General features: G+C 45.3%; 1 protein-coding gene across 2 annotated transcripts in view; it reads right to left on the bottom strand.

Moving 5' to 3' along the window:
• PRKCG (protein kinase C gamma) overlaps nt 1–26,125 on the bottom strand; it is a 44,434-nt gene extending 18,309 nt beyond the window's left edge. The window contains exons 1-4 of one of the 2 annotated variants that reach the window (XM_060256298.1): nt 25,931–26,125; nt 7,996–8,027; nt 2,695–2,777; nt 1,812–1,923 (exon numbers count right to left, since the gene is read on the bottom strand). In XM_060256298.1, coding sequence (XP_060112281.1) covers nt 1,812–1,923; nt 2,695–2,777; nt 7,996–8,027; nt 25,931–26,097 — 394 coding nt within the window. In that variant the 5' untranslated portion in view covers nt 26,098–26,125. The remainder of the gene's footprint in view (nt 1–1,811; nt 1,924–2,694; nt 2,778–7,995; nt 8,028–25,930) is intronic. The other variant, XM_060256299.1, reaches the window with a different exon arrangement.
• Between the last annotated feature and the right edge of the window lie 1,517 nt (nt 26,126–27,642).

The following is a 27,642-nucleotide window of genomic DNA, read 5'->3' as shown; positions in this document are numbered from 1 at the left end:
TAACCTGAGTGATTTGGCATTTTTCATTTTATTGATTTGGAATTTTGAAATGGTTGTGGCTCTGGATGTGAGAATTTTACAGGATCCTGCCAATACATGGCCATGAAAAATCTTATCAGATACCACCTTGCTGTAGTGAGGTGAGCAACACTGCATCAGGCCCTCTCCAGATGCACATGAGCATCAGTCTTTGGATTGTAATGGAAGTGAGTCATGCCAGACTTCTCAATCATTACTAAGTTGTATCAAAACTTTTACTGTTTTATTGTTTTAGCTTGTTGGAATCCACCCTAAGCCCTTACGGGAAACGGCGGACTATAAATGTACAAAAATAAATAAATAAAATCAATAAGACTTAAGTTAGTTGCAACTAAACTTGCTTCATTGCTTTCAGCAGGATTTGAGCCAGATCAACACATGGTGCAGAACAAGATGGTAGACTCCAGAGGCTATTCAAGAGATAGTACTAATTCAGTAGAGGAATCCTATTTTTATGCTCCGCCCCCCACAATTAAAAACAAGTTATTTGTAATGAGAAAACTAGTACAGGTAGGAGAGTGGGTAAGTTACAGCTTTTCTCTCTGGCATGCAGACTTTCTGTTTGCAAAGGTGCTTTCATGTGAGAAAATTCAAAAATGATATAGCTCACTTGATGTTTGTATAGCCCACTCCCAAGACTCTCCCATCTCCTTCTGCTGCATGCATTTCCAGAAAACTTGTAAACTTATACACAGTTTCGTGTCATTTTGGTTAATCTTAATAAAGGGATTTTGTTGCTGCTTATAGAGATCCATCCTAAATTACAACTAGTATTCAGACAGAAAGCATGGTATATATTTAGCATTTCTCCTAAAGTGTTAAGAAAAAAAATCATATTCATGGCTCCTGTGACATCATTCTCCTCATTCTTCTCTCCAGTGACTGTGGCAGCCAGGGCTGGCCCTAGACTGTCTGGCTCCCTAGGCAAGGCTAACTTCTGGCACACCCTGTGTACTAATAACATCACTGAGTCACATGGAGGGTGCCCAATTCTGTGTACCCAGAAGGCCGGCGCCCTAGGCAATTGCCTAGTTTGCCCAGTGGCAGAGCCAGCCCTGGTGGCAGCTTTCCTCCACTGCAGCATACACTTCCTGTGATGCTTGTGCTTTCATGTGTGCATGATCAGTGTTTTTCAAGGAACCCTTCTGCAGTGGAAGAGTTAATGGCAGAGGAAGCAAGCTCTGCAGCAGAGGAAAGTAGCCAGAGAGAAAAGCGGGAGGAATGATGTCATAAGATCCAAGCCAAAATGTACAACTTCCATCCAGGAAGCAGGAGGAGGAGGAGAAGTTTTATACTCTCCCCTTCACTACCTGAAGTATTGGAATGACTTAGAATCGTTTTCCCTTCCTCTCCCTACAACAGACACCATGTGAGGTAGGTGGGGCTGAGAGAGCTCTGAGAGAACTGTGACTCAGCCAAGGTCACCCATCTGGCTGCATGTGGAGGAGGAGAGGGGGAATCAAACCCAGTTCTCCAGATTAGAATCCACCGCTCCTACCCACTATACCCAACTGGCACTCTAGGTGAGCTGAGGTTTGCACTAGGGATTTTCAGTGGAGAGTCTTACTGGCCTTGGACAAAACAGCTCTTGGACAAAACAGGTATTTGCCCTGGAGAAATGCTACCATACTTAGAGTTCAGTGTGATGCATTTTACTCTCAGTTTTGTTCAGTGGGGCTTACAGCTAGGTAAGTGTGCACAGGACTCCAGTCTTGGTGTTTTAAGCATTCCACAAAACTTCAAGGGTGGTTAGAAGAGAGATAGTTACTTACAGGTACATTTCATCCCCTGGTGCACCAGCCCATAGAGGAGAGAGCCACAGTGATCGCAGAATGTCGGGCTGCTGTAACTGTGGATCTTGAACTTGTGCTTGCTTCGAGGATCCTGTAAAATGGAAAATTCATGGCAACACATAGTCAATTCAAATGCGACTGTAGACATTGCCCTCTAATGTGCAAAACCACATGGATCTTGCCCATGTTCTTCCTGGAAACTGAAAAGAGCTGCTAGGCTCATAAATTTTGATAAAAGGAGATGTTGGCCTTGTGTATGTATGGCACTAAGGTACTGCCTGTAACAAATCATAGAATCACACAGTTGGAAAGGACCTCCAGGGTCATCTAGTCCAACCCCCTGCACAATGCAGGAACTTCACAAATATCTCCCTCTACACACATACAACCCCAATGACCCCTGCTCCATGCCCAGAAGATAGCAAAAACATCCAGGATCCCTGGCCAAACTTGCCTGGAGAAAAATTGCTTTTTGACCCAAAAGCAGCTATCAGCATTTCCTTGAACTCTCATATCACATGTTTGTGAAGTTGTGGAGTATATGCATCTGAAAGTTGTATAAATTTCAGCATGCACAATTAATTGTGTGTGTGATGGAAGGCTGGGGCAGACAAGACAAATCCTCCCTTCCTCTCCCGCTCCTTCCATGGGATTCCAGGCCAAGGACATCAGAAATGGGACAGCGGTCCCTCTATTGCTGTATAAATAGCAAGGAAACCGGGACACTCACCTGCAATGGTGGTGAGACCTGAAGTCCTGGCTCCTAAATGCTTCCCCCACACACACACACACACTCTATCCAATAGAACCACACATGTCCCTTTGAAAAGTTAGAGACCCTGAGGAAGGGAGCATCACTTACATCTGTCTGGGGTCCTTTCCCAGCTCCTGGACACTCAAATGTAACAAATTCATGGCATCTCTTGTGCAAGACAAAGCTGCATACTGAGGCAGAACAGCAGAGAGGTTGGGAGAGAGAAGGTTAGAAAAGAAAAATGATAGAGATTAAAGAGGAACCAAATATAGAAAGTGTATACAGATATAATAGGCAAGGGAGGAGGGAGAGAGGGGAGGAAAGGAAGAACACAGAAGAGAAGAGATATTAGACACTGTTTCTTGGAGAGAAGTGGGTTGTTATGACCACAGTTGCCTCAGACATCTGGCATCCTTCTACTCCAGGTTAAATAATCTGGAGTAACTACCACCAACTCTTTTCCACATCCACACTTTTTGTAGTACATCTGAATTCCCTTGTCCCCATTACCCACCACGAAATGGTGAGGGGGGATTTCTTCTCTTTTAACCACCTAAATATGGGTACACCAAAGTGCCTGTTGATCTTGGGCATGAACCTGGGCAACCAATTTATGCTTTCTCAACCCCAACCCCAAGCCAGTGGAACCCACAGCACAGGATTTCTCAGGTGGGAGGGAAGGAAATACAGGGTGCCAATCCATGAGGGCAGGTTGAGGGGGATGACTTTGCTCTCCCCTTCCTTCCCCTCTTTCCCTCCTGCCTTCAGCATCTCCAGGCCTGAGATTTGGAAGATGGGTCTCCATGGCAACAGGCGGGGGACGAATCCACAAGTACCCAGCACAGCGGGGGAGGGGATTGGACGGTGGGGGGGAGAAAGGCTCAAGCATACTCAAGAAAGAACCCAGGAGTTCTGGCTGTAAGCATCACCCTGCTCTAACCAATTTTTTCATCCCTTTCCCTTCTCACACACCCAAAGAGCTCAAATCCTCCATCATATCCTTGTTACTCATTAAAGTCCTCTTCCAGAAATCACAGGAGGAATCCTGCTGCCCACCACTCCCCTACTAAGGTTACCAGTTCTTGAATCAGCCCCTATAGCTGGCCCTTCATGTCATTATAGCTGGTTAGCCGGTGAGATAATGTTTCTCCTCAGGGGTTGCCAGCTTCTCCTCCACCCTGTGTGACTGTGCCTTTAGCAAGCTGCTTGTTCTGCAGAAATTAACAGGTGACATTTTTCAGGAGATAAACATTATTGCCCGCTAACTGCTGCCCACAAAGCAGTTGTCAAGGGCACGAGTACCAATGCCAGGTTTGGCAATCCTCTTTTATCTCTACGCTGCCAAAAGATTCAGTTGATTATGTTTGCAGGGACACAACAGCAGGCCAAGAAAGGGTTCTTGGCTGTTGTTTTTTTCCCTGGCCAGTTGGCAGCCCTACAAGTCCCTACTCTCTCTCCCTTGATCAGTCACTTCTGGAAATGTCTCTGGGTTCCTATGGCAACAGATCTGCCAACTGAGCCTTTACCCCTCTGTGAGCCATTGTCCAGCATGAGCAAGGGAAATCTCATGAGAGCGATGGGGTTTGTGAGAGAAATTGTTTCCAGCACCTGGAGGGGAGGGGAGTGCGGCCCATTTGAATACCTCACAGCATGCTGGGAAACAGGACTCTTGGGTTCCCTCAAAAAGAAGAGGAGCCTAAGAAGTTAGAGCATCGAGTGGGTGTGGGGAGAGGAATTCTTGAGGTTGAGGGATGCACAGTGGGAACAGGTGAATATGAACTGGGACAGCAGTTGATTGGCAGGTGTTGATGGAACTGGCAAGAGGAGGGGTTGCTTAGCGATCTCTATGGCAGCCGATATTGTGGTTTCTTAGCAACCAGCAGGTCTGGACACAGATCACTGAGGATGTGTTTCCCAAAATGTAATAAAGTTGGAGACGGAGGGGGAGATCCTGGTTTGCCAGCTGCCCATTGATGGGGAATGGAACCTCAAAGCATTTTGGGAGGAAGTGGAGTGAAGAAAGCACCGTAGTGAACTGCATGTGTGTGTGTGTGAGAGAGAGAGAATATCATTGTGAAGGGAAAGGTGCTTGCAAATACCTCTCCAGGTATACAATTGTTCAAATGCCAATTTGCAAGTGAGAATCTGTGAAAGAAGTCCACAACGGAGTACACACCTGCCTTGACAAAGTGTGCATATTCAGGGTATCAAATGGACACTTGCAAGAGAATATCTGCATGATGCCAGCCTGGACGTATGTAAGAGAGAACACTATGCATGCATGAGAGGGGGGAGTCTGCATTTAAGTTTGTGTGTATCATAATAATTGTGAGTGGTTCAGCACAAGGAAGATGTGGGCACTTGGAATTTGGGGGGGGGGGTGTTGTATTTTTGTATTTTGTGTGTGTCTGCACCTAGAAGTCATGTCAACCTCTGGTGACTGACCCCTACTGGTGGCCTGGAGGATATTCAGGGAGGTGGCTGAATAAGCCTGCCCCCGCCTCTCAGCTGGGTATTTCAAGGACAGTCTCCCATCCAAGTACTAACCACAGTTGACCCTGCTTAGCTTCCAAGATCTAACAAAATCAGGCTTGCCTAGGCTATCCTTGTCTTGCTACTTAAATTCTTATTGGTCTATACAACTGTGCATCAGTGAGAGCTATTCAGTGCAATTAAGCCTGTGTGTAAATAATGGCCAAGTAAGATGTGGTGCTCAATCTCATGTGTAGTCCCCCCCCCCAAACACACACTTCTTCTTTTATAAAAAGGCGACCATGGAGACGGCAATCTTGTGATACAGCCAATGGGAAGGAGGTGCTTCTTAACCCTTTTACTTCTGGCAGCTTTTCTGTTAACACACCCACCTACCAAATTACTTTTTCTCTAATGATGGGAAGGGGTGGAGAAATCTCTTGCCCTGAAAAGCAAAAAATAGCTTGTGATGGGCAAGAGGGAAAAGACTAAGAAGACCCTCTTCTCCCCCTACCCAGTATTTTTACAGAAGCTTGCAGCCTCCAGAGATCATCCTATAAAAGAAAAAAATAGTACTAGGGAAGAACTGCACACAAGATGACTCTACCAGAATCTATATAATTTGCAATTTCATTCAGACATCAATTTCCCCAGGACAATAAAATGTAGCATTTTTTGGTGGGGGATGTTCGGCAGGAAAACACAAGCCAGGTCACTGTTATATGTATTAGATACTCAGTTTGCAACATCATAATGGAAGAAAACGCTTCTTGCGGCAGTACAAGTCAATATTCCTTTAGTATTTCCTATTGGAACACACAAAATATTAAAGGGAAACACATGCACATCTCCAAACATGTAAGGGACACATATTAAGAATCAAGGCCAATCAAGTTTGCCCTCCCCCCACTTGAAACTGAAAGAGGTAAGGTATGACGTGGCACCCATGGTACATAAATGCTTCTATATTAACAAGCACATATGCAACAGTCACTAAGGATATTGTCAGATGGGCTGTGCAAATAAGCCAGGGGGGGGGGGAGAGGTCAGGTGAGCTGGGAGCAGGTGCAAAAGAGAAGGTAAATTTGGAAGGATGTGCCAGGTACACGGGTAGCGGAAGAGGCTGAAGTGTATATAAAATGCAAGGAAAAGGAGAGAGAGATTTCACAGCCCTAAAATAGATGGAAGAATCTAGTTCAGCGAAACAATAAACTTGGCTCAAGGGCCGATTGTGTGAACTGCCTGATTAAGAAGGGAATTAGGGAAATTAGAAACAATCTTTCCCAGCCCCCTTGTACAACCCAGCTTTCCTCCTAAGAACCCAAGAGGCCTGAACTCCAGCTCCACCCCAGCCGCCCCTGCTGTAACTCATGAGTAGTAATTCTTCCTCGAGATGGCCAACTTGTGAACCAATCTTTGTTAACGGCCCTTTTGACAGCAGTTAATAGTTGACTGTGTTATTGACTATGTTTATTTCCTTGCTGGAAAGCAGAGAGCAATGGTAGCCTATTGCCCTGTGCATCACCAGCTTCTTTTAAAGGCACAGGAGCAGGCCAAACTGAATGTTTCCTGGTCACCTGGCAGCCCAAGAGTCCTGACATGTGAAAGTGGAAGAGAACCAACAGTGTACTTGTTCTCAGTTAAATGCCATCTTTTATTAATTTAATTTGGATCTTGTTACCCCAGAAAGGACCAAAAGCAATTTAATAATACCGTTCTGTTCTCTTCCATTCCTCAACAGAGGCTGTGTAGCTTTAAAAGCCACATGAGAAGCAGAAATTCCACTGGTGTAGTTTCCCCATCTCCTGCCAGGGAGGAAGCTACACATGCCAAATCTCTACCTCTTGTGACACAGCTGAACATAAATCACCAGCGTCCACAGGACTTTCAACCCAGAATTTTCATCAGACTCAACAGACTTTACCCCCCTCATTCTTTGCCAGGTGGTTGGAGAGTCCCTCTGAGCATATGTAGAGTATAACCTTTTGCACAAACATTGAGTTGCTACAGGCAACTTGCGATAGGAACTTTCATAGGGCAGCTGGGCTGCTAACAGACACCTCTGAAATCAACCCAAAAAATCCCTCCACACACAAATATCTGCTGCCCATCCTCGTGCTGTACTCACCCCATCCTCCAAAGTGGTAGCAAATTTTTGAGCTGCATGCCAGTTGCCTCCTTGGCATCTGGAAGCGGAAGGGCACAAGCAAGGCGCCTTGGCGGTGTGAAACCATCAAGTCGCCCCCAGTCACATCCAGTTTTTTTAAATTAAAACTGTTCAGTGCACATGTGCACACACATGTATGTGCGCATACACATGTGAAAGCATGTGCATTACTACTGAAAATGTATGGGGACAGGAATGGTGCACAGAGGCCATCTGAACATGCCCATGGACAGAATGGAGATGGCTTGCAGGGGGGCATGTGGAGGCTTCAGGATGGCTCTTTTTGAGCCGTCCTGATTTGGGACGCCTCCCAACCGCCCCCAAATGCCCATCTGTTATCAGTCATAGAGTGGCTTTTAGGTAAACTTGAGCTTTCTTCCCCAGCTCTCCTTTTTAATAGAATTAGAAGAGCTTTCCTTTGCCAGTCCTGCTGTACTACCTCAAATTCATTTTTAGATGATGCGGCATAGTGACTAATGTACTGTGCTATGGAGCAGAAAGCCTGCAGTTTGAATCTTGCCTTAGCCATGGAATTAAACTGCTTCCCTCCCAGCCCCTCCCCAAAATCTACAAGCTGGTAGGAACAATAATACCGACCAACCTTACAGGGTTGTCAGAAAGCTTACGGCAAAAATATGGATGTGAACAAACCCTGCATTGTAATGTAAATGCTAAGTGTTATGTACAATTATTATTCTTTCACAGTGTGGGGTTCTCTAAAAGCAAAAAGAGAACCTGTCCAAAGGGGAAAATCTGAAGAAAGCTCTTACCTAAACATTGAAGGCCCTGTTTTCCAATCCCCCTGCATGGGAAAAAAAGAAAAGAAACAGGTTGTTAGCTCATACAAAGCGTGGGATGCCAGCTTAAAGAGCACTGAGCTAGCAAATTTCTTTTATGTGACCTTAATAAACAACTTTCACAAGACTGGGGGGGGGGGGGGGTGTAAACTACGCGTTAGACTTGTTAGAGTATAAAGCAGTAAAGTAATTCTTATTTCTCTGGGAAGGGAGTGAAGTCAATTACCTTTTGATAATGTCCATCTACTCTGGATTTATGTACCTGGAATAACCACCATCCTCTTGTTCTACTCTCACAATCACTATCATGGATTAAAATCCTCACTCCACTGATTAACAAATGTTGGATGCTTGGGGCAAGGAGGGATAAATCCATAATTTTATTTCCCTGACTATAATTATGGCTGAGCATTAGGTGACATTAAATGAGTATTGAAGACAGAACTCCCGGGATTCTATAAAATATGGATTTAAGTGTTAGAATGGCTGAGCACTGGAGCATTGGAGGCTGGCAATTGCATCTCTGTATGATGTCCTGCTTCTTCTGAATCAGTTTCTGAAGTAGCAGGTACTTTTGCTAAGTCACTGGGATAATCCAAATGCCTCATGACACAGAGATGCAGCTGAATTAACTGCTCTCAAATGAAGCCATCCAGAACAGAGACTCATACAGACTCACGAGAAGAGGCTCTTCTGAGTGACAATAGTTATCTCACTGCTAAGGGCAAACTAAAGGTGGTGATGTTAGCCTTATGTGTTAAAAATCAAAGTCCTATAAAGCAGAGACCATGTTAGCCTGATCTCATCAGATTTCAAAAGCTAAGCAGAGTTGGCCCTGGTTAGTCCTTGGACAGGAGACCACCAAGGAAATACAGGGTTGTGACTCAGAGGCAGGCAAGGGAAACCACCTGTTTGTCTCTTTCTCTGAAAACCTGTTGAAATAGGTTTTCTGAAACTTAGCGGCAATTTCTACCAGGTGGGACAGGGCTATAATCAAGAACCAAAAAGGTTAGTTGCAAACCAATATAGGGCCAATTACTAAAAACTATAGAGTCTGGTATTGTGCCTTAGTCAATTGTATATATGCTGTGTGATGTGCAGTCTGACTGCTTACTATCTATGGCACATTGGCTCTGATCAGTAGTTTGCATTTGAACTCTCCGTACCGAAACTGGAAGGCATACACCAAGAAACATCGCTCTGCATATATACAATTGACAAAGGCACAAGGCCAGACTCAAGGAGACCTCGCAAAACATTAGTTCAAGGAGACCTCACAAAACATTAGTTTGCCCTGTGTAATCTATTATTGATTTTTAAACTCCTTTTTTAGTCCTATATCAACTTGTACATAGTTTTTGTATATTGTATTAACTATTGTTTCATAAGCCTTTATGTACAAACACTGAACACTGAAGAAGGCCTATTTGGGCTAAAACATCAGGTTGCAATAGTTCCCTTTTGTAATCCTTGTATTGTTATGCCGTAATAAGGCTACAATTGGGTCCATATATGTTTTTAACCATTAGTTAATAAAAATACATATTTAGGCTTCATAAATAATTTTTAGTAACTGGTCCTATACTGGTTCACAACTAACCTTTTTGGTTCTTGATTCAGTTATTCTGGGTCAAGTCCCCAACCCCTTTCCTTTCCTTTCCTTTCCTTTCCTTTCCTTTCCTTTCCTTTCCTTTCCTTTCCTTTCCAGAAGTATAACCACCTTTCCTAGAACACTGTTTTGCCCTCTCCATAAGACTCCCCCAGAAGAAAAAAAGCACATGCTTTTAATTTGAGGTGTGACAGTTCTCATTTTCAGAATAAGAAGAGCTTGATTTAGAACAGAAACATTTCTGGTGAGATTCCCCCAATATTTACTTGACTGGAAGTCTGGCATGCGACTTAAAGAGATGAAGGATAACTTAAAACAGGGATGGCCAATTTTTTCAGTCTAAGGGGACGCATCTTCCCCAGCTATGGTATCATTGCTTCCGTCTCTTATGTAAACTGACTGAGGTGGATCTCCCCACCCCAGAAATGTTATAACCTTCATCTAGTGAGGTGGCCCTTAAGTGGTGACCAGTATTATGTGGTGGTTAAAGTTATCAGACTAGTATTTGGGCAACCCAGGTTCAAACGTACACTTTGCCAAGCAGCTCACTGGGTGACATTGGGGCACTGGCCCTCTCTCAGTCTAACTTTCCTCATAAAGTCGTTCTGAGGATATAACGAAAGAAACCAGAATGATGTTTACTGTTTGGAGGAAGGGTTGGATAACAAGGCGCTAAAGAAATAGCACACAAATGTAAAGTACAACATGGGTGGACAGGAAGAGGAGCTGAATTCTCCCCCTTCACAAAAAAAAGTCCCTGCTTTGCACCCCAGCTGTGTTTCTTCCTCCAAGATTCTGAGTAATTCTTGTCAGGAGAAAAACAGCTGTGGGGAAGCAATTTGGGGGGAACAAGAAAGGCGGGAAAGGTTCACCACCCCCTCCCAGTGCTGGGTTGTAAATCCCCCCCCCCCCCCCCCGCTTTGTAAGAGTACAGCATGACTCATATGGATTGGGTCACCATAATATCTAATTTGCCCCTACACACACTATAAATGTAACCATTTTCTAGTGTGATAGTGGAGTGTGCCTCCAATATTAATTTGGGCAAAGAGAGACTGTGGTACAGATAGTAGGCAGGGTGGTAGAAGATATTATACTTGAATAATTTTTTAAAAAAAAACCCGAAGGACTCTGAAGACATACAAATACCTTGACTGCCGGCACAAAAGTTTAGCTGAAATATGGTCTACAGCAAAATCAACAATCCTTGGGAAATATTCCCAGGGACTTTCTGTCATCCCCAAGGGAGTGAATCTTACCACTGGGAATTTAACCCCCCCTCAAAATCAGCCTGGAGATTCTCTAAAGATATTTTAAGAAAATGGGGGTGGAAGAGCTCAGTTCTCTGGTCTGACAGATGTTTGGGGAGGAGCAGAAGGAGGAAGACCTTGTAGGAGTGTATCCCACACTTGCTTGGGGGAGGAAAGAAAGTCTGATTATTTAATCTTGACTAGTATTTATCTCCAGTCATCCCCCCCACTAGAGATGCTGGCCTATGCCTTTAAATTTCCATATCCTGCGGTGTTACAAGGATGAATCAAAGCCACGCAATGGTTTTACAGCTTTTAAAATGTGCGGACAAAGACGGAGCAGGAGGTGGCCAGGACGGATGCTGAGATATAACCTAGAATCGGAGCCTTTGAATCCATCCTTCTGTGCCAAGCAGAAAGGAGAAGGGAGTAGATATTGCCCCTCAGTTAGTGCTGCCAGCTTCCCCCCACCCTCCTGTCAGTGCCTCTCTCTGCCTCTCACAGCTGCATGGTGGGTGACAGGCAGACATTTGACAGCTGCCACTTTTCCCACCATGGAGGAATAACAAAAGGAAAATCTCAGAAGGGTGCATAGGCTTCAGCTTTCCCCAATTCTCAGGGGTGGCCCTTGGTTTCTGGTACCTGTCCCTAGTGAATCATTGTTCCAATGGAGAGCGGCAAACCTCCAGATGCAGCTTGGAGATCTCCCAGAGTTTAAATTGATCTCCACGCTATAAAGAACAGTTCCCCAAGCGAAAATGGCTGCTTTGAAGGGTAGACTTTATGATATTATATCCCACTGAGATCCCTCTCCAAGCCCCACCCCCAAATATTCAGGAATTTCCCAACTTGGAACTGGCAGCCCTAATGCCTGCCTTTTGAGAACATCTTGATAAAGTTCTCTCGGCATATTTTGCGTCAGTTGTCATTGTTCAATGTTCAGCTCTCTCTCTCCCTACCCAAAATTGTTAGAAGACAAATCTTAGATCAGTTGCCCCAAAACTTGTTGAGCCTGTGGGCACATTGGGAGGTTTGAGAAGAGATAGTGGGCACCACTATAAAATGGCTGCCACAGCAGGGGCTGCAAGACCCATCCCAAAATGGCTGCCATGGTGGCAGGGGCTGATCACAGAATGTTGGCAGAATCTAATAGAAACATTTTTCTGTGATGGAGACTGCTGTTTCTGAACAGGGACTCCCTGAAGGCATAATGGTGATTCCTCCTGGTCTCTTTTGGCTGTTTGTTTTTGGAGGAGGTCAGAAAAATATCAGTGGGTGCCATGACTCTCAGGTGCCATGTTTGGTGGGAAGCACTGTTTTAGAGGGCCAAACTAGAGATGTTGGAGATCTGTGATCTAAACTCCTGTCTGTAAAGTATAAATAGTGCCCCAAAAAAGCTGATTTTCTCTGGAGGAAAAGACACAGAGGGAAACGCTTAAGTCTCCCTCTAGCATAACACTGAAGTTCTAATAACGCTCCCCTCACACCACAGCTGCTAGTTATAATTAAGTGGGATAGGTAACTTTTGGCCAAAGTATCCCCTGTTGGGTTCACTCTGAAGACATTAGCATGCTAGCAAAAAGGCAAGACAGAGTCAGACATACTGGGAGTGACCTGATCACCTGTGGGACTGCCAGCATCTGAGGGGCTTTCTTTACTTAGTCCCTCATGGAAAGAACCAGTGCCACATACAATGTCATACGGTCGGCTGTGCCGCTCTTTGACAAGCCATACCAGATGGTTGTTTACTCTTGTTACAGACATTTAACGAAGAGGAAGACTCAATCACTGATCTCCAGTGCCTTGCCTAGTTTGAACTGGAAGGCAGGTGGATGCATCTTGTCTGTAATGAACATGCATACACTTAAACATGAAACTGCCACATTGTACATAGCCTACCATTTTGCTTCCTGGTGAGGCTCAGTTACAAACTGTTGACATCAAATGTCCCCCCCCCCCATTAGGGATTATCTTTAACCTAAAGAACAAAGACCTGGGCTTTTAAAATGGTGCAGGAGCTACTGGACACAGATGAAGTAGATCCTTCAGAAGTGTGTGATGAGAAGGGGATTTGGCCTGCAAATCCTTAAGTCTGTGGTGGTTACAAGTGGATCTCTGTTTTCATTTGTAAAAAGTGGCAGGCATGCTTCTTATAGATGCTGCATAAGGTGGGAGGCGGTTCCCTTCAACATTTCTGATTTGCAGTTCCTGGGTTCTTTGTTGGATTTAAAGATAAGGATGCCTGCCTCCAGGTGGAACCTGGGGATCCCCAGGAATTACAGCTGATCTCCAGACTAAACAGCTCAATTTCTCTGGAGAAAATGGATGCTTTGAACAGAGGACTGTATGGCATTGTAATTAAGTTCCTGTCCTCCCTAGGCTCCATCCCCAAATCTCCAGATGTTTCCCAGTCTAGTTCTGGTAACCCTACTCTCCACCCCCCATCCCCTGCTGGTGGCCAGGGAGGACCTGGCAATCCAAATTAAGACGTGGATGAAGGCCTGGGTATTAAACATGTCTGGAATATGGAACGGACCATAGCAAGGAACATACAACAGGTATATTGTCCCCAACAAAATTCCATCACATGTGATCAGTCCAAAAATCCATCTGCCTCCCACACATACTCAGGTTGATCCTACCTCTCACTTTAAAAACACAGCTGCAAATAAGGAACTGAGGTATTCTGCTGCATCCACCATAGCCATGATTAGATTACCCCAAATCAGAGATTGACACAACCTTTCGTCTTGTTCTGAATTTCAAGTCCTAGCTAGTCAAAATTTGTTTATGCAGACCTCCAGTCTCTCAGGTTAAAATCATGAACTGAAGGGATTTTTGGACCAGGCAGTAATTTTTACAACACTGTATGGTAGAAATTAATCTGCTTTCTTACAGAAAACTAGCTGCACTCTTTTACTAATTATGATTTAGCAAACAATAACCAACTCAACAAACTTACAGTCAGCTTGATGGAGAGACTGGATTTATACAGATATTACCTTCTTCCATCGGCTGTCCTTTGCACAGGGGCAAGTGTGTGTGTATCTGTGCACCAATGCATTTTTTAATCATTCCAAATTTGCATACAGCTAGATGTTTGCCTCCCATCGACGCTTCTAATTTTGCTGGGGCATGCATAATCTTGGGGGGGGGGGAGTGCCACTAAAAATGCCAAAATAAACTGGCACGTGTAAGGTTGCCAACATCACACCTCTATTGCTATGTTTAAAACACATCAGCAGACAGTAGCAGGTGATAAAATCTATTTATCTCAATGCCCCCCCCCCCAAAGCTTCACTTAGAAGAATAGAATCATAGAGTTGGAAGGGACCTCCAGGGTCATCTAGTCCAACTTCCTGTCCAATGCAGAAAACACAAATACCTGCTGATCTCTGATGGTCAAACATCCCTTAAAAGAACAATAGCAGACAAAACTGAGTTCATGCTAAGGTCAGTTGGCAACCATAGGCATATGGGGCAGGGGAACTCAGGAAAATACAGAAACAAAGCTGGAAAGAGATCTTCGTTTGCACAGAATTGCTGGTTTGGCAAAGGAGTATAATTAGCTGTTGACCACTGTCTTTGATCTTTTTAAGGGTTAGAAAAGAGCAAGAGTCCAGTAGCACCTTAAAGACTAAGAAAATGTTTGGCAGAGTATTAGCTTTTGAGAGTCAGACTCACAAAAGCTCATCCCTGCCACCAATTTTGTTAGTCTTTAAAGTGCTGCTGGACTCTTGCTCTTTTCTACTGCTACAGACAGACTAACACGGCTACCCATCTTCATCTATTTAAGGGTTGTAATCCCTGTTGATTTCATTGGAATTTACTGCCACATGAATACGCTCCACTCAGACAGGGAAAAAATGCTAGCTAAAGATAATCTCCTTACAAGGGTGGAAAAGGAAAGGTTCAATGGCCACCAAACAGAAAGCACTATTCTGTGTTTGTCTAAACTATCTCTTTTCCCAAGTGATAGCCCACACTCTTTCAAACCTATCTTCACAGACTTCAGGAACAGAACCTTGTTGTTTGTAACCAAATCCGAGATTCTCAGAATGCTAAATTCTGCACACAATATCTAGTGCGCCCACAGTGCTATGGCAGAATCCCAGCACACAGAAGACAAATGTTTGAGAGCTACAAGACATGAATGGCAGATGTTTGAGAGCTACAAGAGAGGAAGGCAGGCAAATAGATGGGGGAGGGGGAGGGGGAGGAGGAAAGAAAGCAAATTTAATCTTAAATGCATTCTCCAAACTGCTGGCTAGCTTGCACCTTTCTTTTCCCATCCTTCTAGGAGATTATCTTTAGCTAGCATTTTTTTCCCTGAGTGAAGCATATTAATGTGGTAGTAAATTCCAATGAAATAAATATGGTGCTGCTATTGATTGTGGGCTATGTTAGCTCCTAGCTCTACCTTCTATGGCAGGGGTAGCCAAACTACAGCTTAGGAGCCACATGTGGCTCTTTCACACATATTGTGCAGCTCTCAAAGCCCCCACTGCCCCGTCAGATGGCTTGGAGAATGCATTTAATGTTAAAGTTGTTTTCTTTCCATCTCCCCCCTCCTCCCCCCCCCCATCTATTTGCCTGCCTGCCTGCCTTCGTGTCTTGTGGCTCTCGAACATCTGATGTTATTCTATGTGGCTCTCACATTAAGCAAGATTGGCCACCCCTGTTCTATAAAAAAAATGGCCAAGACTGGTATAGCAATTGTGCTTACAGAACGAGGAAGAACTAGAAAACCCAAGTCCACTAGGGCCTTAAAGACCTAGATGATTTCCAGGGTATAAACTTTTTAAGGGTCAAAGCTCCCAAGAGAGTTTATACACTGGAAATCTTGTAGGTCTTTAAGGTGCTACCAACCAGACTCAGATTTTGCTCTTATACTGCAGACCATGGATGGCCAAACTTGCTTACCATAAGAGCCACATAGAGTAAATGTCAGATGTCTGAGAGCCGCAAGAAATGAACGTCAGATGTTTGAAGGGAGGGAGGAAAATAGATGGGAGGGGGAAATGGAAAGAAAGCAACTTTAAATGCATTCTCCAAGTCACTGGCTGGCTTGGCCTGGAGAAGTGATTTAAAGAGAGAAATGCCTTCATCAAGCTGGCTAACAGGGTGGTGGGGCTTCAAGAGCCACACAATATGTGTGAAACAGCCACATGTGGCTCCCAGGCCGCAGTTTGGCAACCCCTGCTGCAGACCATCATGGCTACCCACATGAAATTATCTTTGGGGTGAAGTAGGTATTTTGTAATTTTTCTGGGGGTTTTCCTTGATCTATCTTTGTTACAGAATATCCAGATGGTGGACAGAAAGAGCTTCACATCTGCTTTGGATGGTGAGCCAGAATGCAACAGTAACTTCTAATTTGGAATATAGCCATGTCCATGCCCATTACATTGGGCTTAGAGTTGCCAGGTCTGGGCTGGGAAATAACTGGAGATTTTGGGGGTGGGGAGGGCAGGGTTTGGAGAAGCAGGGACTTCAATGAGGTGTAATGCCACAGAGTCCACCTTCCAAAGCAGCCATTTTGCTGGGCGAACTAATCTCAGTCACCTGGAGATTAGTTGTAATCCGAGATCTCCAGCCACCACCTGGAGGTTGGCAAGCCTTGTTGGGTGCCTCAGAAAAATCATTCAAAAAGCAGCCCGCTTTATCAGGCATTAGTAGAAAAAAATGCATCATGCCAGCATTAACAAAACCAAACAAAATAACCTGTCTATTCTGGATCCAGATTAAGTTTCCAGGTCCAACCTCAAGATGGTGGTTCTTATTTTCACAACCTGGGCACTGCATGTTAGTGAAACCCCTTTCTCTGACATATGCCCCTTCCAGCCACACATCATAAGATCATCAGGTAACACTCTACAGTCTTGTTCTTTTAGCACAAAGGACCAGACAGTAGACATAACTGGCATAACTGGCATTTACTGGCATAACAGAAAATTAATACAAGATCCAAAGGAACGTCAAAATAGGACAGACAAACCAGAGTAATTCGCTGGCACAGGCAGCATGGGGATACATAGCTACAAACAAAATTTAACAAAGGAAAGTGGAGCAAGGTATTCCCCCACCTGGCTCCATTTTTAATTTTTTTCTCATTCACTGCCATGGCCAAAAACTCCACAACCTGCTCAGTAAATGAGGGACATTTGACAGCCAACAAAAACTGTATCCATTTGTTTGGGGGTGGAGTCAGGAGACTTTGGGGGTGGAGCCAGGAGCAAGGTTGTCACAAGCATAATTGAACTCCAAAGGGGCACCTTCTTTGGGGGCTCATAGAACTGAACCTCCTGGACCAATCTTTTTGAACCTTGGAGGGTGTTTTGAGAAGAGACCCCAGATGCTATGCTGCGAATTTGGTGCCTCTATGTTAAAAAACAGCCCCTCCAGAGCCCCAGATACCCACAGATCAGTTCTCCATTATTTCCTATGGGTATCTGTTTCCATAGGGAATAATGGAGTGCCCAGCAGACATTTCCCTCCCCCCACTCCACCTGCTTTCTGATGCCCCTGAAGCAGGGGGAGGGCCTCCAAACCAGGGGATCCCCTGCCTCCACTTGGGGATTGGTAACCCTAGTAACGGGCAGTCTAATAGAATGTGTCGAATAGAATCAGGTTCTCTACCACATCTGCATCATCTCTGTTCGTAAGGGATACTCTTATACCTACCAGAGACCACAAATGAAGGACATATGTTAAGTCTGGCCAACAAAGGACCAAACAAGTCAGATTCTTCCAAGCATTTTCTATCAGGAAATAACAGCTGCGTGGGTAGGGTGGGGTGGGGGGAGTCTTGATTCTTGATACCACTCCCACCAACACACACACTATTTTCCCAGGATCTGGTATTTGCCCTACCAGAGGAAACATGCATGTTTCCTGTACTTTTCCAGTTCATATGTGAGCTACAGTAGGCCTGTTTCAACGATGGCACTTCTGAAACCCTTTCTGTTTTCCACAGTCTTTTGCCAGCTTTTGCCAAGTTAGTCCTCATTTCATGAACTGCTATTTGGATTTGTTTCTCTGTTGTTTCCGCCATGTCTAAATTTCAATGGGCTTTTCTTCTTTTTTTGCATGTGTGTTTTAACTTTGGGTGCGCATGCTTTGGTTTTACGGTGTCACACCCTATTCAGGCTGGAAAGGTGCTCAGAGGTTTTATAAATAAATAATGCAAAACAAATACATTTGTGACTGTGGAGAAGCCCTGACTGTCACATCCAGTTGGGAATGGAAATGTTTGCATGTATCAGAGTTAGTTATTATAAAGACTTCTGTGCCCTCTGCAATGAGTCATGAATAGAGATGAGGGGTTTAGCATATTTTGTCTCTGCCTGACACTAACTCCGACGTTGCGGGGGATGCGGGTGTCACAAAGCTCCAGGTTTTACCACAAGCTGACATACAACTGCCTTTTCATCTAGTCTCAAATTGAGTTTGATGCTCCTTCCATCACCATCCTCTCCATCATGTCAGTTCATTTCCGAGAAAGGATCCTGGTTCTTTTGTCATTTATTTCAGTCAATTGGTCAGATTTATCAATTAACAGGATTTTCAGATGTCCTTCTCAGTTCACTGAGCAGCACATTTTTAAAATTAATTATTTCTAATGTAAGAACTTACAAATCTGTAAGTGGCAGGTGCCTTCTTAAAAGAGGCATTCTTCTTCCTCTATCACACAGGAAAGAATGCCTCTTCCCAGAAGTGACACAGGCCTCTCTCATCCAAAAACAAGGAAAGGATACTATTTGTTCCCCATCAGAACTGTTTTCTCTCTATGCAAATTTCTACAGATTTAATCAAACCATTAAAATGCAAGCAAATAACTATTACTTGACAGCTCTAGTTTATAGGGCAGTAAAGATGGAACTTTACTAGCCCAGATCCAAACCTAAACTATGCCTGCTAGTAAATGCTCTGAATTGGAAGAGAATTATTTCTGACACGTAAGAGCAGTTGGAAACCTTCCAACCCAATACTTATTTCAGCGCCTTGGTATCTGCTTTCATTTTCACAGGAGATGTGTGGGAGAGAGAGAGTGATTCAGCAGGTATGTCTGACAGGGGCTTAGACCACCCAGAATGCTTAGCCCATATTCATGCCAAACAGAAGGTCCCAACTGATGTTTCTGGGGATAGTGTTTCCACTTCCCACCACTGTTTCAGTGGTTTTGGGAGAGCCTTCTAATTCTATATAAGAACAGGCCCTGTATTTGCATGAGCTATTTCATTATTTGGAGCTGCATCTGCTACATAGGTGCAAAAACATTGCTTATACCTCTGTGCATTTCTGTGTGTGCATGCACACATGTGTAAGGTGCCATCAAGTCACAGGCAACTTATGGCAACTCTGTTTTCAAGGCAAGAGACTAATAGAGGTGGTTTGCCATTCCTCCGACACTGTGACCTGGAATTCCTTGGTGGTCTCCCATCCAAGTACAAACCAAGGCCAGTCCTGCTTAGCTTTTGAGATCTGAGCTAGCCTAGGCCATATGTCAGGCAAAGAGAGCAGGTTAGGAGCAGACAGAGATGCACAGGCAATCATAATGGGCAGCCAGCAGCCCACCCCTCTGGAGGGGATAGAGGCAAAGGCTTTGCTTGCAATTGTTGGCAGGTAAGTGAGGTACAGGCAGGTGATGCTTTGGAGACTGGAGGAGGGGGGAATAGCGGCAGAGGCTTACGGCTTCTGCCACCCCATAATAATGAAGAGCATGTACATACATAAACATAGTTGGGAAAATTGAAAGAGAGAAGGGAAAGATCAGTGATGATGAAGGATCAGATCATCTTTATGTGCATATACAGAACAAGTGATTCAGGTTCAGGCATCTTCATTGTAGTGCGGAAATTACAACTCAGAAGTGTTTCCCCTTGAAACCAATAGAAAGAACTATCAGATTGATTTCATAATGACTTGCTTTAATCCCTGTAATTAAAGAACCAAGACAAGTTTTTTAAATGACAGAGGAACCAAATCCAAACATGGAATCCTCTTCTTTTTGCACACCCCTATTTATCTCATTTCACTCCATCTTATGCTTTCAAGGGTAAAATAAGCAGCAACAAAAAGAACCTCTGCTCTGAAAAATTTACAATTTATACTCAAATAGCCACAAACATAACTCTGCCATGAACCTTGCATTCATCTCTTGCAGCCTTCAATTACCTCAAATGATTGTTGTCAGGCTAAGGATATGGTTGCCAATCCCCAGGTGGAGGCAGAGGATCCCTTGATTTGGAAGCCTCCCCCCACTTTAGGATCATCAGAAAGCGGGGGGGGGGGAATGCCTGCTGGGCACTCCATTATTCCCTGTGGAGACTGATTCCCATATGGTATAATGGAGAATTGATCTGCAGGTATCTGGGGTTTGGGGGGGCTGTTTTTGAGATAGAGGCACCAAATTTGCAGCATAGCATCCGATGCCTCTCATCCAAACACCCTCTGAGTTTCAAAAGGATTGGACCAGGCGGTCCAATTCTATGAGCCCCAAAAGAGCCCTTTATTATTTCCAGTGGGGAGAAGGTATTTAAAAGGTGTGTGGTCCCTTTAAATGTAATGGCCAGAACTCTCTTTGGAGTTCAATTATGCTTGTCACACCCGTGCTCCTGGCTCCACCCCCAAAGTCCCCAGATATTTCTTGAATTGGACCTTGCAACCCTAGATAAGGAAGAGACCATATATGCCACAAGAGAGAGAAAAAGAGAGAGAGAAAGAAAGCTGTGCAATTACACAGATTTAGGTTTTGTTTCAGCCTGGAACAAGAGGGACAGATGGTACACCAGTTCCGGGAGGGAGCTCCATGGGTAAGGAGCAGCATGGGACGGCAATCTTAACAGAACTTCAACATTTAGGCATGCTCAATGAGGCAAATATTGGCTCCTGGGGGCCATTTTAGGTTAGGAAAACAGCACAGGGGAAAGCTTAAGCAACACATCACTTCTCCTCATGTTCTGACCCCAATCAGAAACATAGGCCCCTATGCCAGATAACTCCATTTATCTGTTAAAAAGCAGGGAGCTCTGATCACAGAACTCCCAGTCTTCCCTGGTTAAACAAAGGCCGGTCCCTGTTATATGTGGCAGTGTGAATCTTAAGGAACTAAGGTATCCTTCCAAAACATAAAAATCAAAAGCAACCTCTGATGCTACATGTTATGGAGGAAGCACAGGGAGAAATGCTTACTCTGGCCCTTATTTTGCTCAAATTTGCCCTGCCAAGTTACAATATGTGGAGGAAACTGCATCTCTCCCCCCCCCCCCCAGGTGAAAAGCAATTAGACTGCACTTTGGGGTGAAAAAACAGACTGAAGGAAGAGGTCAGCAAACCCTTCTCCTTTTTCTTCCTTTTCCTCATCAGAAACTCGCAGCGTCAGAGGCTCTTTTAAAATAATAATAATAATAAAAGAAAAACAGCTATGAAAAGATACATATGGTAGTGAGTTGTGTAATTCGGCTCTCTCCAGGGACTAAGGTCTATTAAATCCGGTCAGGCTTACATCCATGTAATCATGCACAAGATCACCCAGCAAGGGGCTTTTAGCAGCTACCAGACTAGTCAAAAGTACTCAGTTAAGGCAGCCAGTATCAACGTTTGACCCACACCCATTCCTAGCCATCTGGCAGATGCATTTCACACAGTGATAGGCCAGATAACCGCCCCCCCCCATGCATCTCTGCCATATTATAGCACCAAGTTTGCCAATCTCCAGGTGGTACCTGGAGTTCTCCCAGAACTACAAATGATCACCAGGCTACAAAGATCACTACCCCTGGAGAAAATGGCACCTTCCAAAGGCAAACTCTATATTCTACCACATATTCTAGATGAAATCGCTCCCCAAATTCTCCCCACCACAGGCACCACGCCCAAATTTCTAGCAAATTAGGACATTTATAGCACCCACAAGCAGTGTTCACTCTAAACTCAGTTAGCAAGAGCTAGCTCACAGATTTTAAGCCTCCAGTTCACACATTTTTGTCTTAGCTCAGGAAAGATGACTCCAGAACACACTAATTTATGCGGTAGCTCACAACTTTAATGCCAGTAGCTCACAAAGTAGAATTTTTGTTCACAAGACTCTTCAGCTTAGAGGAAACATTGCCCACAAGTCAAAGAATTGGACCGCTCCCCCCCCCCAAAAAAATCTGCTCTGTAAAGGCTGTATGAGTGCCTACTGACCTATGGTTTAACCAGATGTGTGTAAGAAACAGATGCAGCTCCAGTTTACACTTTCTGTTGTTTATATTTTCTATCCAGATGGCAGAGAATCTGACTGTCCAGCCAGACTGGGACCTGTGACAGCCCCATGCTTTCCTTTGCCCATCCTGTCGTTTTCTGAAATCAAGGGCAGGAGGAGGGCTGGGTCTGGGTTCTTTTAAGGTTCCAGCAGAATGAGACTTAGCTCTTCTATTACTGCCTTCTGCAAAGAAGGTGAGGAATAGGCTTCCCAACCTTGGGTGTAGAGATCTCCCAGAATTACAACTGATCTCCATATGACAGAGAATCAGTTTCCCTGGAGAAAAGAAAACGGCTGCTTTGGAGGGTGGACTCCATGGTGTTGTACCCTGCTGAGGCCCCTCCTTCTGCCCTCCCCAGGCTCCACCCCCAAATCTCCAGGGATTTTTCAACCCAGAGTTTGCAACCCTAACACTGGAGGGAGAGGCAGAGAATGGAAGCAGAGCTCCAACGTCCTGAGATGGTCTCTCTCTCTCTTTTTTCCTACCCTCCCCAGATGCTTTGTAAGTTTCCTTCTCCCCCCAGCAGGACACCCTGGTAGTCCAGGATTCAAAAAAACCCTACAGGGTGCCATGTTTGTTTTTACAATTTTAGCTAATTTATTATTCATGTGTTATTAATTTTATGTATTTTAACTATGTTGTAAATCGCCCAAAGCCTGGCCCAATATGGGATGGGGCAATTAATTAAGATGATGATGGTGGTGGTGATGGTTCATTAGAACCAAAACACAGACATTGTTTTATTGGTTCATGTCAAAGGCTATCCCAGCATTGCCTTTGCAATAGTGGCCAGATAATTACCTCTGAGAACTGCACACACAATCAAAGGATTGATGATTTCCCATTGGCAGCTATTCAGAGATTAACTACTTCTACACATGGAAGTTCTATTGAAGTACCCTAGCTTATAGCTGTGGATAAACCTAGTCTCCATGACTTCTAAGACTCAACTAAACTAGTTGTTACCACATTTACTGGTAGGTGAATCTTCGGACTATTTATGGAGTAACAGAACATAATGTGTATCCTCCCTTTCCTACTTAAGGTGGTGTACCTTTCCCTCCTTACAACAACCCTTTGAGGTAGGCCAGGCTGAGAAATAGGCTCAAGGTCATGCAGCCCAAATCCAGATTTTCACATCACTTCTTGCAATATGAGCATTCCTGGGTAGAAGGGAATTGTGGGAAACACCCTACATGATTTGGTTCAGAACTTTCTGTTGGTTGGTTTGGACCTTCAGATTCAATTACTCCTATGATTCTATAACTTCTATGACTCCACCATGCCCTTCATCCAACTAACCTGAACAAAACAGAAAATCTTATTAGATGCCTAACCTAAAAACCTGCCTTCCTCCAGCTATGCCACTCTTCCCTTGTGCTTTCTTGTCAGCATTAATGGAAAACAGCCCATTCCTTGCCTATCCCTAGCAATTTAGAAGACGTGAAAACTGTTTATCATAAGAGCCTGTTGCAGCTGTAAGTTGCCACCCATTCATAATTTTTTTTCATCTAATGGATTGTTCATGTTTTTGGGAACTCTGCCCATCATAAGCAGAAAATGTATTATGCACTGAGTTTGTCCCAAGCTTTTAGTGACGGCAGAACTGTGTCGGAACAAATTTCCATCACTCCTGCTGTCTTCGGGAATATATTTCGGGGGGGGGGGGATGTTTTGCAAGAAGGGAGCTTCTGGAAGTGGCAAAGAGCAACACTAAATGTGCTTTCCAAAAGAGAGTCTAATGAGGGTACATTGTTCTTTAGTGGCACAATGCATAGTGCTGTTGTTTTGGCTGTCACACCCACTCTGAAAGCTGAACCTGCTGTGTTAAAAAAAAAAAGGACTATAGTGACCATCAAGCATTTAGGGACTCGTTTTCCATCTCCAGTTTTTATAATTAAAATATTTTTATGACCCTTAGTTATGTCATTATCACAATACCGCCTTCTTGATGTGTCTGACATGTTCTTCCCCAGTGAAACTCTGAACTGATGAATGACCCACAGTTTGTCAAGTCAGCCATGTCCTTCTTAGCCCCAGAACTGTCAAGGATGGGACAGAAGGACTAAATCAAGGGCAAACCCCCTTGAAACCAAGGATGTAATGGAGGAGGGAGGATGACTGTAGATAGTACATTATATGTTCAGAGTGTGTGGTTGTGTGTACTCAACACTTCCCCCTGTCCAAAGTCCCAGAATGGGCAGGACTACAGATTTCGGAGAGCAAAAAAAAACCCTGTTGAGATTGGAAACAATAAAATCAAAATTAAGGAACAAAGGGCTTGCTTGGAGAATGGGGGATTCTGAGATGATAACAGTGTGCAGCATTCCAAGATATAAAACATACATAGCATAGTATTTGAGATTCTGTGAACCGCATTGCTCATTTTAAAAAGCAGGCTTCTAGCTCTCATTAGTTCAAGGTTAACACCTGGAAACACTTCCATGCTGCCCTTTCCTTTCCTGTGCTCGCCTACCGTACCCCTTTCCCTGCCACAAACAGATCTAATCATTTCCGTGTCTGAATCACAGAAGCAAAATGAATTATTCAAGCTCAGGTCATTATGTAAATACACATCCGTTTGCATAATATTTTCTGATTGCAGACAGTTTCCTGGAAGCAGAATTGCAAATGAAGGGGGAACACAGGAGTCTCTACAGGAGCAAACAGGATTATATAGGACTGCACGTTCTGGGAGAGTAGTAGGGTCACAGCATTTGACAAGATTGTTGCACAATACAAAGAGATTCATAGATCACAAGAGCGAAGCTAAGAGATCTTATTGGTGAAATATAATGTTCTCAAGACAGTGCTATGATATGATCAGGGCAACAAAGGTATACTTTTAGGACTGTTGGTTTATGACCCAAGATCTAAGAAGATACATGGAAACATTGTAAGATAACAAGATTATGGGATCTGAAACATGTTTCAGGAGAGACAATGACCCCACAGCTACTTTGCATGTCTGAACTCACTGATTTGAGCCTTGGCAGCCTCTCTTAAGACATTTTACATGGCAGGGCATGGTGGACAGATACAACAGCTTGGCTGAAGACCCCCCCCCCCCCAATAGTCACAGGTCACAAAGCTAGAAGGGTCATTATCACGAGTTGCAAGTCTGGGTCAAGATAATTCAAGATCCCAAACAAAAAAAAAGGTAAACACCATGACCTACACACATTTGTGAAAACTTGCATATATTTCCATATTTGTTCTGGTTTATTTTTTTTAATTATTAAAACATTTATCTCCCACCTTTGCTCTTGGTTCAAGGCGGCTTACAACTATAGGTAAAACATCCCCAGCTAAAACCAAAGACAAAATAGGAAATCTCAAATTCCTCCCGCTTCCAGTTATGGGGAAAGGCACAAAGTTACAGAAGACGCCCAAAGCCGACTTTTTCTAACTTCAAGACTTTGGTTGCCCACACTATTTCAAGACTTTCTCCTTGAGGACTAGCAACTTGCTTTCATGCACGCACACACATAGACACGTACCAAACCCGCCATTCTCAGGATACATTCTACTTTTGTTGTTGTTCAGTCGCACAGTCGAATCCGACCCTTTGCGACCCCATGGACCAAGCTAGCCAGGCCCTCCTGCCTTCCACCATCCAACTCAAACCGTGAAAGGCAGGGCAGCCCAGCGAACGGGGAAGAGTTATGGGGCCATTGAGATTATAGGATGCGGGTTGCAAGTTTATGGGATCCTTGCTATGGGGTTGCAAGTTCGAAGCCCAACGGGCCGTAGGGACATCACCGTGTGGGTTGGGGAGGTGGGGCTAGGTTTTCTCTCACCAGATGAAGTCCGTGCAGTGGCTGCAAAAGGTGGGCTGCTTGAAGAAGCGAGCGGCGAACTTGTGGCTCTTCACCTCGTGGATGACCTTCTGGCGCAGCGCCCCCTTCCTGCAGAAGAGCGGCTTGGTGAGGCACTCGGTCTCCGTCGGGGAGCTCAGCAGCGCCATGGTGCCCCCTGGGGGAAGCCCCGCTGACCCAAGCAGGCGCGGCGGAGGAAGCGGGAGAGACAGAAGGAAGCCCGACGGCCCGAGAGGAGAGGAGGCTGCGGGGTGGAAGAAGCGATTCCCAGACGGAGGGGCGAGGGGCGCAGGCGCCGGAGAAACGGAGGGGATCAGGGGAAGGGACCCGGGAGGGGGATGCCCGGCAGGTCCGTGGTGCAAATGGGCGAGGGGTGGACGGGAAGGGAAGGGAAGAAAGAGCGACGGCGGGACGTGGGAGGATGAATGGAAAGAGACCGAGATGTGGAGGGAAGGACGGATGGATGGGCGGTGAACGAAGGATGTGGAGTTGGGGATGGAGGCAGAGAGAGAAGAGAGGCGGGCGGGCGGGCGGGCGGCTGGAGAGCTTCCGAGCCGGAGGCGAGCGGGAAGCAGCAGATGGGAGGCGAGGTGAAAAAAGCTCAGCCCGAGAGCGAGCGAGAGAAACAAACAGGTTGTGCGCGGATTGGGGCTGGGTCTCTTGCTGGCTCCGGAGCCGGAGATTTGGACGGGGGGGGAGGAGGAGGAGGAGGAGGAGTTTCAAGAGGACTCACTCGACAGGCAGGGTTCTCCAGGGAGTCCGTCGGGAGTCTCCCCCCTCCCCGACCCAACCTGCTCACCCTGGCACACGGATCCCCTGCCCTCCCGCGGAACCCGGGCGTCCTGGTTCCCGGCTCTTCCCCCAGGACCTGACCCATTAGATCTTGCCGCTCGGAGGAGGGGGCGGGGGGGGGGGAACATTCCTCTGGTTAGAAAGGAAAGGTCTGATGAAAGAAGTGAAGTTGGGCCGAGGAAGAGCTCTCCCGCTGTGGATTGCATTTGCAGGAGAATGACAGGTCTTGTCAAAGGCCAGAAGCTGAGAAAGGAGATGCCTACATTCTTGAGGGAAACAAAAATCTGGAGGGGGGTTCCCCCCCAACCCTTTCAAAGTATTTTGTCACCTCACCCCTAGGGGAAATACATCTATCACCACCCATGCCCAGGGCCATCGCCAGGATTTAAAGTTTGATGGGGCCAGAGACACAATTTTTTGTTGAGGGGGTCAGGGGGCCACCAACAACCCCCTCCTGGTGCAGGTGCAGGAGCTCTGGCCATAAGAGGTGAGGCCAGCCAATTTCAACTTGGGTGAGAATGGAGGGGCCCCCCATAGTCCCGGGCCTCCCCATGCCACTGTTAACTGGATGCCAATCTGTGCCATGCATCAGTGGCTACCAGATTGTGCCCCCCCCAAAAAAACCCCAGGTGCTTGAGCAGCTTGGTGAGAGACCCAGCCATGGACTTTGTACAGGGCCAATCCTGCAAACTAGGTGATTGCCCTTCAGGAGGTACCGAATTGGGCACCCCCCCCCATGTGACTTGGTGATGTTATTGGGGGGGGGGGGTGCCAGTAGTTAGCCTTGCCTAGGGTGCCAGACAGTCTAGGGGCAGCCCTGGCTTAGTGGGTCCCTCTATGCTGTATCCACCACAAGGGTCCTGATAGAGGAGAACGGAGCCCATGCAGGGGATGTTATAGAA

This window comes from Heteronotia binoei, chromosome 15 (genome assembly GCF_032191835.1).
Source record: "Heteronotia binoei isolate CCM8104 ecotype False Entrance Well chromosome 15, APGP_CSIRO_Hbin_v1, whole genome shotgun sequence".
In the NCBI taxonomy this organism is placed as follows: Eukaryota; Metazoa; Chordata; class Lepidosauria; order Squamata; family Gekkonidae; genus Heteronotia; species Heteronotia binoei.
The sequence above is the reverse complement of the archived record's forward strand: the minus strand, read 5'-3'. Positions and strand labels throughout refer to the sequence as shown.